Source organism: Chiloscyllium punctatum, chromosome 18 (assembly GCF_047496795.1).
Source record: "Chiloscyllium punctatum isolate Juve2018m chromosome 18, sChiPun1.3, whole genome shotgun sequence".
Lineage (NCBI taxonomy): Eukaryota > Metazoa > Chordata > Chondrichthyes > Orectolobiformes > Hemiscylliidae > Chiloscyllium > Chiloscyllium punctatum.
In genome coordinates this window covers 96127225-96141361 of record NC_092756.1, presented here as the reverse complement: position 1 = coordinate 96141361, position 14137 = coordinate 96127225, and the positions used below count along the sequence as shown (strand labels likewise).

The window sequence follows — 14137 nt, the reverse complement described above, 5'->3', positions numbered from 1 at the left end:
CTGGTCGGCATGGACGGGTTGGACCAAAGGGTCTGTTTCTGCGGTGTGCATCTCTATGACTCTATGAGACTCAAATTTTTTTTTAAACTGAATTCAAATTCCACCATCTGCCATGGTGGGATTGAAACGTGGGACCCCAGATTGTTACCCAGCTCTCTGGATTAACTGTCCAGAGATTAGATCACCAGGCTATTGCTTCCCCAGTGCTGCATCTCATTGCTCTACCAGCAATTTGGGAAGTCCGGAGGATGTGAAAGGTGCTGTTCTTGGTGAAGCAGAATATCCACGGCACTGGGAGCACTCACCACTCGCTCCATGAAGCCAGTGAAACACCAGAAGGAATCGACTTCATTCTGTGTAACGTACAGTATCGGAGAGAGGAGGTCACTCATTCCTTGAACATAACCTGCAAAAACATAACGACAACTATTGGAAATGCTCAGCTTGCAGAGAGGATTGAAGGAAGTTTCAGAATGGTATCAGAGCTGAGGAAGCTGAACACGGAGGAAGATGGAGCTGTACTTTGAACTGGGAAGGTTAAGATGACATTTAAATTATTCAAGGGCTTTGATAGAATAGATAGAGAAACTGTTTCCAGTGATAACAGTCAGTAATCAAATGGACAAGGATTGAAGTTAAGAGGAGACAAGTGTATCTTTTTAAGCAGCAGGTTGCAGCAATATGAAAGGATGCCGAAAGCAGATTTAATGGACTCAAATTCCTAGGGAACAGCAATATCACACAGATGCCACTCCAATCTTTCTATTTACAGAAGAGAAAGGCGCTCTGTACTTCTTAGAAGAGAGGCCGCTTGCATCTCCAGCCAGAGTGTGGATGTATTTGCCTTTTGACAGTTCTTTTGTGGCGAAGGTTAACCTCGACTTGTTACAGCAGTCAGTCACTGTACCCTCTACTCTGAAATGTAAAAGGTGCGGAAAGCCACATTTGACAGCGCCTAACAAAGGCTAATTATCCAAGTGTGATGTTATAGTGCTAGGAAGTTAGGTTGCCAGTTGGATAGGGGATACAATGTCAGGTTGGCAGGGTACCAGCTGGAGAGGAGTAGGGTGCTAAATGATAGGATGCCAGACAGGTGGGGTACCAGCTCAGTAGAGTGCCAGAGTACAAGGTGGTCAGGTCAAGAGGGGCTAGAGAAAAACTGGGTTGAGTGGGCTGTGGGAGGTTGAATGTCAGGTTTGGTGGGGGAGTGCTTTGGGTGCAAAGATGACCTGTGTTGGCAGGAGGTTATGGCAGGGTCTTTTTTAGATTAGATTCCGTACTGTGTGGAAACAGGCCCTTCAGCCCAACCAGTCCACACCGATCCTCCAAAGAATAACCCACCCAGACCCATTTCCCTCTGACTAATGCACCTAGCACTATGGACAATTTAGCATGGCCAATTCACCTACCCTGCACATCTTTGGATTGTGGGAGGAAACCGGAGCACCTGGAGGAAACCCACGCAGACACACGGAGAATGTGCAAACTCCACACAGACAGTCACCCGAGGCTGGAATCGAACCTGGTGCTGTGAAGCAGCAGTGCTAACCACTGAGCCATCGTACTGCCCTCTTGTGGGGGTATAATAGAAGGGGGTGGGGGGGGGAAGAGAAAAGAGTGGGTTGAATGAATTAACTACAAGATCAGTTTTATAGTTACTCTGGAATATACCATGTAGTAATACAGTCTAACTTTGTCCTAACTATTGTACTTAATTTTGTCAGAACCACCCACAGTCTCTGATTTTTAATAGACTTTTGAAGACTTCCAGGCATAGAAGCATTCAAAGGAAAATTCAAAATTTCCCAGGTATTACTTTCAGAGTGTGCTACGATGGGATTCTGCCGAGTCCCCATGTGCAATTCCTACCTATCCTGGAGTAATGACTGTCTGGCCATCGGAGTATCTGCCCTAATACCTTTCAAAGGGTGAATACTTGAAATGAAGAAATTTGCCAGAATATGGGTAAAGTGCAGGAAGAGATGGCAGTAAAGAGAGCTAGCAGAAGTGCAATGGGTTGAAAGGGCTCGAGATGCAGTGAATTATTCTAATCATAACCCATATGGACAATATGTTAGACTTTAGCCCACAGCTCTTGACTGGATTTATTCACACTATTCCTCAATCAGCAACAAGAAAAAAACACTTGTTCATCACAATACTGCCTGGGTAATCGCGTGCCCATCATGATAATCATGTCTGCTTATACAACAACTTGCATTAATATTGCGCTTTCTACCTGTTAAATGTTTTACAACAAAGGAAGGCAATAATCAATGTCACTGAACTCAAAATGTTAACTCTGCTCTCTGCACAGATGCTTCCAGACCTGCAGAGCTTCTCCAGTGATTTCTGCTGTTGCTACCGACTTCCAGCATCTGGAATTCTTTGCTTTATTTTAATGATTAGCAGAAATCAGATTGACTAGCCTGATACCTGGACCCTAGCACAAGGCAGTCTGAGTCAGAAGGTTATTCAAGGTTAATGAGGGAGGCAGATTTGAACCCGAGTTCAGGTCAAACAGCTCATCATGGGATTAGATCATTGGATTCAGTCCGAGCAAGAAACAAGCAGGGAGGATGTTTCAGTGTTTTATCAGAAGCTGAACAGGGTGACTTTGAACTTGCAGAATGTTGGAAGAAATTCAAGATTATTCACGTGATGAGTTCAATTGAATTAGCGTTACAGTCACATGTACCTAAACGAGTACAGTGAAAAGCTTACATGTCGCCATCTTAGGTACAAAATACCTAGGTACACATTCGTCAGTACAAGTTCTTAGCATAAAAAAAGAAAATAAAGAAATAAAAAGTCCAGCGTTACAGTTCATAGAAATAAATGAGATAAATAGAGAAATTACAATTTCAGAATAGCAGTCCTTTCAATCTAGTCCACACTGGCACCTAGTCTCTAATTCCTGTTGGGCCACGAATCACTTTGAATCCACATGGAAGACACACAGGGCCCAATGATCAGCACGCTGTGGTGAGGGGACCCCATGCTGGGCCAAGAGGCAGGGACGGAGTACATGGACAGTTGTAGGACTAGAGACTGAACCGCAGCATCACCCAGATAAAAGCACATAGGCAACACTTATGAAGTAATTGATGCTGGACAGTAGGTGAGGGATGTGAATAAGCAAGGATAGGGTAACAGTGTGGGAAAGGTGAAGGGAAGCCATTATTAGGTATGCTGGGACATGGAGGAGGACAACTAAGGGAAGAATGGTGTTAACACAGCTCACTTATCAAAGAAGAAGTCTGGAAAGACAGACTGCAACACGCAGATTCTTCTTACTGTTTTCAAAATAATTCCAAGATGAAAGTGGATAATACATGCCAATACTCTACTGGTTGATCAGCCAACATTGACTTTCTGTAAATTCAAACTTATCAGAAACATTGTTGCCAGTATTTTAGATTAAACCAAGTCTCTTTTATAAACTATATTTGTTCCTGAGCCTCGAATGCCCCAAATTTAAAATTCTTTGTATTTGCCCAATTCTTAAGAGTTACCTCTTAGTCTAAGTTTTTGTTCAACTCCGGGTAAGAGTGTACAATACTCAGTGGCCATCTGTGAAATAGCTTAGTGCTGTTTATAATGTTAAAGGCACTATATAAATGCAAGTTGTAGTCATTTGGAGTCACTGGATGTGCCCAGTCAGCAACATGCGCGTGTTTGAGAAGAGTGTGGAAGTGGGAACTTACCCAGATCGAAGTTATACATGCAGTAAGTCATCAATACGTCATTCAGCAACACCAGGCCTGGGTTGTCATTCCCCTCATAGAACTTGTTGTTGCGATCAGTCCTGCTGACATCTCGTTCTGTGGATGACAAGTCAGTTCAGCAATTGATGTGAAAAATTATTTTATCATGCAGACCCGAATAGACAGGCAGGAGGCTGGAGGAACACAGATAGCCAGGCAGCATCAGGAGGTGGAGAAGTCAACATTTCGGGTATAACCCTTCTTCTGACTGGGGGTGGGTGTAAGGGGAGCTGCACATAAAGAGGAGGTGGGGGCTTTTATGGGGAGAGAGGCAGAGTGGTGAGGTAGTGATAGACGCAGCTACCCTGAATCCCACCTCTAATCCTGAAGAAGGGTTATACCCAAAAAGTTAACTTCTCCACCTCCTGATGCTGCCTGGCTGGCTGTGTTCTTCCAGCCTCTTGCATACCGAATACTTATCGCACTGAATAGGTGTCAAACACGATGTGTACATTCACCACTGTGGATTATGTTGGGTGTCAGACTCATAGTTGTGTCATATCTCTCTTCGGAATAGCAGTAAGATGAGAATTTCAGCTAGTCATTACCACCTTGTCAATAATTGTAACCATTGCAGCCTTGTCAGTGATATCCCCGACTCACTAATATCAGGGGAGAATAAATGAATTGCTGCAGAGTTCTGCAGCTGTATTTCCAATCATTGGTTTTCTAGCACATTCAATTAAGTCATTTCAAACTATATTTTGCAGAATCACAGGAAGTTTAAGGAAGCCATTCAACCCATTGAGCTAATACCAACACTCTGCATGAGCAACCTAGTCCCTTCCTTGGCCCTTTTCCATTCTGGTTGTATTTCTTTTGAAAGATTGAATTTGCCTCCACCATCAACTTAAATAGTGTGTACCACATATTACATATTTATCTCATGAAAAATATTGTCCTCATATTGTGTTTGAGTCATTTGTTGTTGAGTCAATTGCCTAACATCAGTCTTCTCTGGTTCTCTAGCACTCAGAACAGCTTCCGTCTACTCTCCTTGAATTCCTCATGGTTTAGAACCAGTCTATAAAATATGCATTTAAGCTTCTGTCCTACAAGAACATCTCCAAGAACAGCTATGCTGAAGCTTAATTTACTCAATCCCATCTACAAGACACAGGTTAGGAGTGCGATGGAGTACTCCCCATGTTCCTACATGAGCATAACTCCAACACTCATGAAGCTCAGCACCATCCAAGACAAAGCAGTCAACTGGACTGGCATCACATACACCTCCTTAAATATTCAGTGTTCCCATTATCAGCACACACTGTAGACCTTCACAAGATGTGGTGCAGCAAGTCAAGCATACCTTTCAAACCTGTGACCTCTGCCATAGGAAGGACAAGGGCAGCACATACATGGAAAGATCATCATTTGCAAGTTCCCCTCCAAGCCCCATACATCCTGACTTAGAATAATATCGCTGTTCCTTCACTGCAGCTGGGTTAACATCCTGGAACACACACTCTCTCTCTCTCTCTCTCTAACTAACAGCACAGTCGGTGTTCTGACACCTTATGGCCTGCAACAGCTTACCACTACCTTCTGAAGGGCAGTTGGAACTGGCAATAAATGCTGGCCCAGCTAATGCCACCCACACTCTATGAAACAAATATTTTACTTTTAAATTCATGTTGTGACATTGTCAAGTGTCAGGGGCTTTATGCTGAGGCTTTGTGCCTTGGTGCCTGTAGCTGTGCAGTACTTCCCCTGGCTGCCACTACTCCGAGGTAAGCCTAGACGGGAATTTGTGTGTGGTGACTCACCAATTGAGATGCTCTGACAGCTGCAGACTGATCTAACAGTTAACTCACCTCCCCATTAAACTCACCAATTAGACTCTTGTACGCTCGCAGTTGGGAATTTCGCCGTTCCTGATCTTCAGTCACCGACTTCCACTGCAGTTTCATCCGGAAATACTCATCCCTGATGAAAAGACCCATACAGGTTAGCAGAGAAATACAGAAGAACGTGGGGAAGGGAACAGAAAAGCCACCTGGAGTTTGATCCTTGCAGGTGCAGCCCAGTTGACCAGGCCAGAATGGGACAAGCAAGGAAAAAAACCTACAAATGACCAGATTATTCGTAAGTGAGAGCAATCAGTAATCAATACAGCTAGCGCCTGCATTCCTAGGTCAGAATAATGCAGATGAGATCTGTTAGAGTACAGTTGGTTCCCTGTCTCCAATGCTAATTGGCTTTAACGTGATTGAAGAATTTAGACTGTTATTTGCAGAAAGGGAACTTTCCTGACCTGTATTGGCTATAATGCGATTCGGGTCTCATTAGTTTAAATGGCACAGCTATTGTGTAATTTTCTTACAATGCGAGATCGTATGAGCACATGACTGTGCCATTTTTTTCAGAACTGACTGTATTCCAGAACAAGGACTCGCAGATCAGTTAGCTCACTTAGAGGTAAATAACTCAATAGTGAGAACAGTAGGCAATCAGTACCCCATCAGCCAGCACTGACTGTAAACATTATATCCCCACTTTCCAAATCTCTCCATGACCTTTCTTTGTAACGTCCCCATGTTCTTCAACCCACTGATATTTCCAGGCCCCCCCCGCCAGCCTTTTGTACCTCCCCAATTTTCACATACCTGATAGTTTCAGACCCCAAACCTCCCACCCTAAGCCTCTCAGGTTCTCTCTTCTGCTTCTAGATGGGCTTTGTTTACATTTTTAGTCACTGTTTAGCTCGGTGCCAGATTTTAATGGATAATACTCCTGTGAAGGACCTTGGAGAGCTTCACTGTGTTAAGTGCAAATTGTTGTTGTTGCAAAACCAGAAAATTGGTGTCAACTTGTTCCAAATTAGGGGCTTAATGCTGTGGATTCAGGTCAGGTCAGAATCTGACTGGTTTGTCCTATTTTACACTTGGGACCTTCACAGTCAGAATTGCAGTAAACTTTCATCTTATAAGATTTGGTAAGATTAGATTCCCTACAGTGTGGAAACAGGCCATTCAGCCTGACAAGTCCACACCGACCCTCCAAACAGTAACCCACCCAGACCTATTTCCTTCTGACTAGTGCACCTAACACTATGGACAATTTAGCATGGCCAATTCACCTGACCTGCACATATTTGGACTGTGGGAGGAAACCAGAGCACCCGGAGGAATCCCATGCAAACACGGGGAGAATGTGCAAACTCCACACAGATAGTCACCCGAGGGTGGAATTGAACCTGGGTCCCTGGTGCTGTGAGGCAGCAGTGCTAACCACTGAGCCACCGTGCCGCCCTAAATATAGAATCAAATCAAACTTTATTCTGAATGGGAGTGTATGAATCAAATCCACTCCCCACAAATCATCCCACCATTTGACTGCCCTAGGAGGATAGACTGAGGTGAACGGGCTGATATTCTGAGAGATGATTTCATTGAAACACACAATTCTCACAGGGCTCATCAGGGTAGATGCAGGAAGGACATCTCCCTTGGTTTCAGGGTGGAGGGAGGTGGGAAGGGAGTGCATCTAGAATCAGTGGACAGTTTCAGAAAAAGGAATACAGCATTTAGCAGTGATAAAAGTGGAATTTCTTCACTCAGAAGACAGTGAATCTTTGGAATTTGCTACCCCAGACAATATATATTGAAAAGATACCAAGGGATATGGGGACAGTGCAGGAATATGGTGTTGAGATAGAAGGTTAGCCATGATCTACTGGATAGAAGAGCAGGTGCGAGGGACCGAAAGGCCTACTCTTGAAAATGTTTCCTGCGTTACCTTCGTTAATTGGAGCATCTAGAAGGATAAGCATCTCATTTTCCACTTGAGAACTCTACAGCCTTCTGGACTCAATACGAATTTCAACAACTTTAGGGTTTGAGCTCTTCCATGACCCCTACACACCAGGCCTGGTTATCACAGTCTGCTATTACACACCTCCCATTGTTAGCCACTAACAATCCCCACTTACAGTTATTCACCCTCCTCGCCTGATCGTTGTTTGTCCATTCAACTGTTCTTCTCTCTGTTTGGGCTCTACTCTCACCTATCGTTTACTCCTTACACCCCCCCCCACCTTCTGAATATAAACTAACAGTTTCCTAGCTACCATCCGTTCTGAGGAAGGGTCACTCCACCTGAAAAGTTGATTCTGATTTGTCTCCACCAATGCTGCCAAACCTGCTGAGCTTTTCCAGCAATTTCTGTTTTTGCATCTCGAAGGATAGATCTCCGTACCTGGTTAACAGTTGAATGCTCGTTCACTCATATGGGTCATTCTGCTATAATGTATGTTTTGTTAACGTGATCGACAAACGGGACATCGCTTCTAAAGTGTGAACTTTTAAAATGAGTACTAGCTAATAACATGATTACATCGCCAACACCACCAACACTTTAAGCGTTGTTTCTAAAGCGTGATTTTTCTATTATGCCGAGTTGCACAAGAACACAACCACCACATCATTACCCGTGATAACAGGCAGACTGCCTTCTCTCTTCAGTCCTAAGCAGTCCATTTTCAACACAGATCACAGTGGAATAGCTCCTTACGTTTTTTGCTTTACCACAGTTTTGCGTTCCTCAGCCGTGCTGCCCCAGGAGTAGTATCCCAAAAGGAATTTCCAGACTTCCCGACGGATGCTGTGGCACAGTCCCTGAGATTGAACGAACAATTAATAAAGTGGCCACATTTTAGGAGGGATTCTGATACATCAAATGGGGATAAGTCAATTCTATTGATAGAAAGGTCAGTAAGTAGAGACACATTTAAAGTAATTGTCAAAAATTATTCCAGATTATAACAACAACTCTGCAATTAAAAGAATGTTTCTCTTCAGAGGGGATGGAGAGAGGCATGTTTTTAATTGCAGAGTTATGATGATCTGGAATGTGTAATGATCTTTGTTTTTTAAATTTTTTGGTACTTCAGATTGTAAGCTGAAAGGAGAAAATGATTTTAAAACCTAAGGATTGCAGAAGGGATTACTCCACCTTTTAAAAGCAGTACTTACAGTCAGTACTGTTTACACGGATGTTTGTTCAACTAGTGGGGGAGCTTTAGTTGCAGACAAACTGGCACCAGTGAGGGTGTATAAAATGCAGATCGGCATGACAACAAGTAGCTGATTGACAATTGGTCATTACTCCATCCAGCAATGACAAAAGACCCTCTGCCTGCAAACAACTGTATGATTCGCTCCCAGGTATCTGAACAGTTTGTGGGAGTGAATGAGTTAGCTAGAAGCCTGCCAACCTTCAGAAGAGGTGCTGTCCTTGTCTGTACATTAAAACACCGACAGCCCACAAAAAAAGCCAGTTTATTTGTCCTCACCATTTGCTGTAGGCTGTTGTTTTTAACCAGTCAGAGATTTTATAAATGGTTCTGCCCCTTCTGGAAAAAAGGAAGATCAAGGAACTGCAAGTCCTGGCAAGCCAGAAGGATCATTTCAGTGAATGAACGGGACAGAGACCATTGCTTCCCAGTTTATCCATCCACCCCATCTGTCTGTATGCGTATGTAGGAGAAACTGAGGACTGCAGATCCTGGAGATCAGAATCAAAAAGTGTGGGGCTGGAAAAGCACAGCAGGTCAGGCAGCATCCGAGAAGCAGGAGAATTGATGTTTCAGGCATAAGCTCTTCATCAGGAATGTAGATTTTGTAAGGGGATCAGAGTTTTAACTGAGAGTTAAGTACAGTAGTTTACTTGTAACTAGAATCTTTTTTCTTATTAATCCACATGGCAAAGGCATCATTGGATAGGCAACATTTATTTCCCATCTCCAATTAGGAGAAAGTGAGGACTGCAGATGCTAGAGATCAGAGCTTAAAAAGGTGTTGCTGGAAAAGCGCAGCAAGTCAGGCAGCATCAAAGGAACAGGAGAATCGACATTTTGGGCATAAGCCCTTCTTCAGGAATGAGGAGGGTGTGCCAAGCAGGCCAAGATAAAAGGTAGGGAGGAGGGACTTGGGGGAGGGGCGTTGGGAATACGATAGGTGGAAGGAGGTTAAGGTGAGGGTGATAGGCCAGAGAGGGGGTGGGGGCGGAGAGGTCGGGAAGAAGATTGCAGGTCAAGAAGCCAGTGCTGAGTCTGAGGGTTGGGACTGAGAAAAGGTGGGGGGAGGGGAAATGAGAAAGCTGGAGAAATCTGCATTCATCCCTTGTGGTTGGAGGGTTCCTAGGTGGAAGATGAGGCGCTCTTCCTCCAGGCGTCGTGTTGCCATGGTCTGGCGATGGAGGAGGCCAAGGACCTGCATGTCCTTGGCGGAGTGGGAGGGGGAGTTGAAGTGTTGAGCCACGGGGCGGTTGGGTTGGTTGGTCCGGGTGTCCCAGAGGTGTTCTCTGAAACGTTCCGCAAGTAAGCGGCCTGTCACCCCAATGTATAGGAGGCCACATCGGGTGCAGCGGATGCAGTAAACGATGTGTGTGGAAGCGCAGGTGAATTTTTGACAGATATGGAAGGATCCCTTGGGGCCTTGGAGGGAAGTGGGGGGGGTTGCGAAGGAGTCGCGGAGGGAGTGTTCTTTCCAGAACGCTGATAGGGGTGGGGAGGGAAATATATCCTTGGTGGTGGGGTCTGTTTGGAGGTGGCGGAAATGACGAAGGATGATACGATGTATCTGGAGGTTGGTGGGGTGATAGGTGAGGACCAGTGGCGTTCTGTCCTGGTGACAATTGGAGGGGCAGGGTTCAAGGGCCTAGAGAGCAGTTAAGAGTCAACCATATTGTTATGGCCCTGCGGTCACATATCGGCTAGACCTGGTCAGGAACAGCAGTTTCCTTCTATGAAAGACATTAGTGAACCAGATGGGTTTTATCACAATTGACAATGGATTCATGGTCAGCATTAGACTCTTAATTCCAGATTTCTTTTATGGAATTCAAATTCCACCAGCAGGATTTGATCCCGGATCCCCAGAACGTTACCTGGGTCACTGGATTAACAGTCCAATTACAGTCCAATTAGGGGAGTTGCCTCCCCTAATAATATTTGTAATAAATAGTTATTCATGTCAAGTACAGAAACTTGCTCTTGGTCAATCCAGACCTAAAGACAGTTAAATTGGGGAATTTTAAATACTCTAATAAAATGTTTAACTTTTGTGATGTCTCTGGGAATAGTGAGACTCGATTTCCAGCATGCTGTTGCAGTGAGGTATGACAAATGCACTACCTGAAAGAGGTCAGTGGAAGCAGATTCAATCCAGAGGAGCCTTGATTACCCAAAAAAGATAGCAAGGTCCCGATGCTTGGCTAAACTGTGTTATCCGAACAAAATACTCCCCGCCCGTGTTGTTCGGATAATCGAGGTTCCTCTATACTTACCTTCAAATGGGAATAAATACTTAAAGGGGCGAAAAACACAAGACAATGGAGGAAGAGCAAGGATTGGGTTCAAGCATATAGTTCTCCAAGGGTGAGGGGCACGAAGGGCCTCCTGCTGTGCTGAATTAAACATGGACCTATTTTGTGATTAACATTTTTAAATGACAGCAGCAGAAAGTGAAAGGTTATACTTAAAGACATTGGATACTTCAAAAACTAACCTGTATAGGATTAAGCAGCACTGTGACATCGTCTTAGATTGGGGGGGGCAAAGAATAAACGACCAGCAGAAGATTTCAGAATACGGTAAGGAAAGTAAGAAACTGCAATTACAGTAGAATCCCCATGCCTGCGGATTTGGTTTCTGCAGTTTCAGTTAGGCCCGAAAATATTACATGGAACATTCCAGAAATAATTCCAGGGGGCTACTGGGGAGGTAAGTTTCCCATTCAAATGATAGGATTCGCTACTATCTGCGGTTTTGCCATCCGCAGTAGGTTTTGGAACGTATCACCCGTGGTTACGGGGGGGGGGTGAGATTATAGTACACTGTGTAGATTGTGTTATATCTACTATATCTGTACTATTTATACAAATATAGGACATTTCACAACATCAATATGTCCCAGAATACCTCAGCCAACAAAGCACTTTTCAGTGGTGTGACTGTTGAAACATGACAATCAACATATCAACAGCACGGAGATAGATAACTAGACAATTTGTTCTGGCAGTGATGGTTGAGATTTAAGCCATTTGACAGAAGAACGTGGGGTGGATGGTGTTTGTGGCGAAGATTGGTAAAGACATTCTTTATGTATGAGGAGTTAGGCTGAATAGTCTCAGTGTAAGGGAGTTTAAGAAAATATTTGCTTAAGTCCAGAAATGCATCTTAAACCAGTGACTGGCTGGTTCAGAGGAATGCATGCTGCTAGGAAGCCAATACAACTACTGGATTAGTGGTGCTGGAAGAGCACAGCAGTTCAGGCAGCATCCAACGAGCAGCGAAATTCTCTGCTCGTTTGATGCTGCCTGAACTGCTGTGCTCTTCCAGCACCACTAATCCAGTATTTGATTTTCAGCATCTGCAGTCATTGTTTTTACCTAGCCAATACAACTCCCCTGGCCACAAAGCTGATTTTAGTTTGAGCATATTTCTGATTTGCAGTCCATCTACCACCCTGACTTTTTAAGCTCAATGAACAGGAGTGTTGACAGGGTAAAGCAGAAAACTTTCTGGCACATTATTAGCATCAAACAATTCCAGGGTACGTATAATACAGGATTAGATCCCGAGCAAAGCTTCCTCTGCTCAAATTGAAAGTAAAGTTCCCTCAGCACCGTCCCCATTAACTAGGACAGGTACAGTAACGGGTGAGATACAGGTTCCTCTATTCTCAAAACAGAAGGTAAAGCTGAATAAATGAATAATGATTTATGTTCACTTGTACTGTACAATGAACAGTTAAATACAGTGAAAAGGTTTGACTGTTACCACAATCTGGCACCTTTTAACTTTTTATTCTTAAAATATTCAAAGCTGAAAGAGTCCCTCTTCATTCCAGCATGCGTCCTGAGCTGCTCCGCCAGACCCACCAACGTCAATGTCACCACTCTTCAGGGGCCATCTCTTCATCACTGTGCCCACCTCCCCAACGGACCATTGATGCCAAGTTCCTGTGCTGGACCTACATTCACCCAGCAACCAGAAGCCCCAGTTCTGGGCCACCTCTGCTCTTTTAAAAAAAACTCTCTAGACACTGTCTTCATCAACCAGGACAGATAAAGCACAGGGTTAGATACAGAGTGAAGTTCCCTCTGCACTGTCCCCATAAAGAGTCAGAGCAGGTGGCTGCCATTCTCAGAATTTTATGAAGCCATTTGAAGGTGATTGTGGTTCAAACACACTCAGCTTTTTTGAGTTGCTCTCTTGAGTTGCTCCCTCTTCAGGGAATAAGTCTTCTACTTAGGTTAGCACCTTGTCACCAAATGAGAAAACTAGTCCCTCTTCCCCTCATTATCCAGTCTGCTCCTCTTAATTGAAAGTTGCTAACTTCAAAATGATTTTAGAAACTCCACCAAATTCCTGTTTTGCCGTGATTTATGTTGGCAAGCTATTGGATCATCTGAATTTCTACCTTGACTTTCATTCCCCATGAGGATATGAAAACATAAACTAATGAATGAATTCACCTACTCCTTTGAAAATCATCTTCTTCAATTCTTCCACCTCCTGAACTCTTCCTTCTGGGTCCAGATGTTTCTCCCACTCCTCAGCTGTTAGAGTCTCCTGCCTCTGTACAGTTGGTCGTAGCCCTAGATCAGCTTGCTGCAAAAGGTCAGAAAGATATTAAAATGGGACGAGTGTGGGAAAGCTCTCTTCACAACAAAATAAAGGCTGCAGTTGGGACATTTCTGCTTCTTCCCTTCCTGTACCATATCAGGATTTACTACACAGAAAGGGGCCATGCAGACCAACTAGTTAATCCCAGTGTTTACGTTCTGCATGAGCTTCCTCCCAGTTTGCTTCTCATTCCACTGACATAACCTTTTAATACCTTCTCTCTTATCTGTCATTTAAAATTAGTCAATGTTTAACTTCTCTTAGTAGTTGCGTATACCATATTCTCACCACTCGGCAGCAAAAAGTCAAACTTTCCTTTTGATTTATGTCTGACTTTGGCATTCCCCATAAATGGAAACATCTTTCTCCATATCTGCTCTATCAAACCTCATCACAATTTAAAGCTGTCGATTGGACAACCTCTCACACTCCTCTGCCATTAAAAAAAAAGGGCACACTGCACCTGGTCGGCTTTTCTGGAAGTCCATGGAACAGAGTGGAGGCACGGAGTGGATTGGCTGAGGGCCGGAGCGGAGCGCTTGTTGGATTGGGGACTAGTGTGGGCAGTCAGTGGCTTGCTAGCCCAGTCAGACCACGTGGGGAAGCTCACTGTGTTAATCCATTGCATTGCAATGTTTATCTGTAATCTATTGTTTCTGACTGGAATGTTTATCCTTTTAACTTTATTTTCTAATGTATACCTGAATCACTGTAAGGTAATGTAACTCTCTTTTCT

At 44.0% G+C, this 14137-nt stretch overlaps 1 protein-coding gene across 2 annotated transcripts in view; it reads right to left on the bottom strand.

The window, feature by feature from the left end:
- The window catches only part of tbc1d17 (TBC1 domain family, member 17), a 43850-nt gene that overhangs the window by 12931 nt on the left and 16782 nt on the right, over positions 1-14137 (bottom strand). For both annotated transcript variants that reach the window (XM_072588845.1, XM_072588844.1), the window contains exons 8-12: positions 13255-13386; positions 8283-8386; positions 5602-5696; positions 3708-3824; positions 306-406 (exon numbers count right to left, since the gene is read on the bottom strand). In XM_072588845.1, coding sequence (XP_072444946.1) covers positions 306-406; positions 3708-3824; positions 5602-5696; positions 8283-8386; positions 13255-13386 — 549 coding nt within the window. The remainder of the gene's footprint in view (positions 1-305; positions 407-3707; positions 3825-5601; positions 5697-8282; positions 8387-13254; positions 13387-14137) is intronic.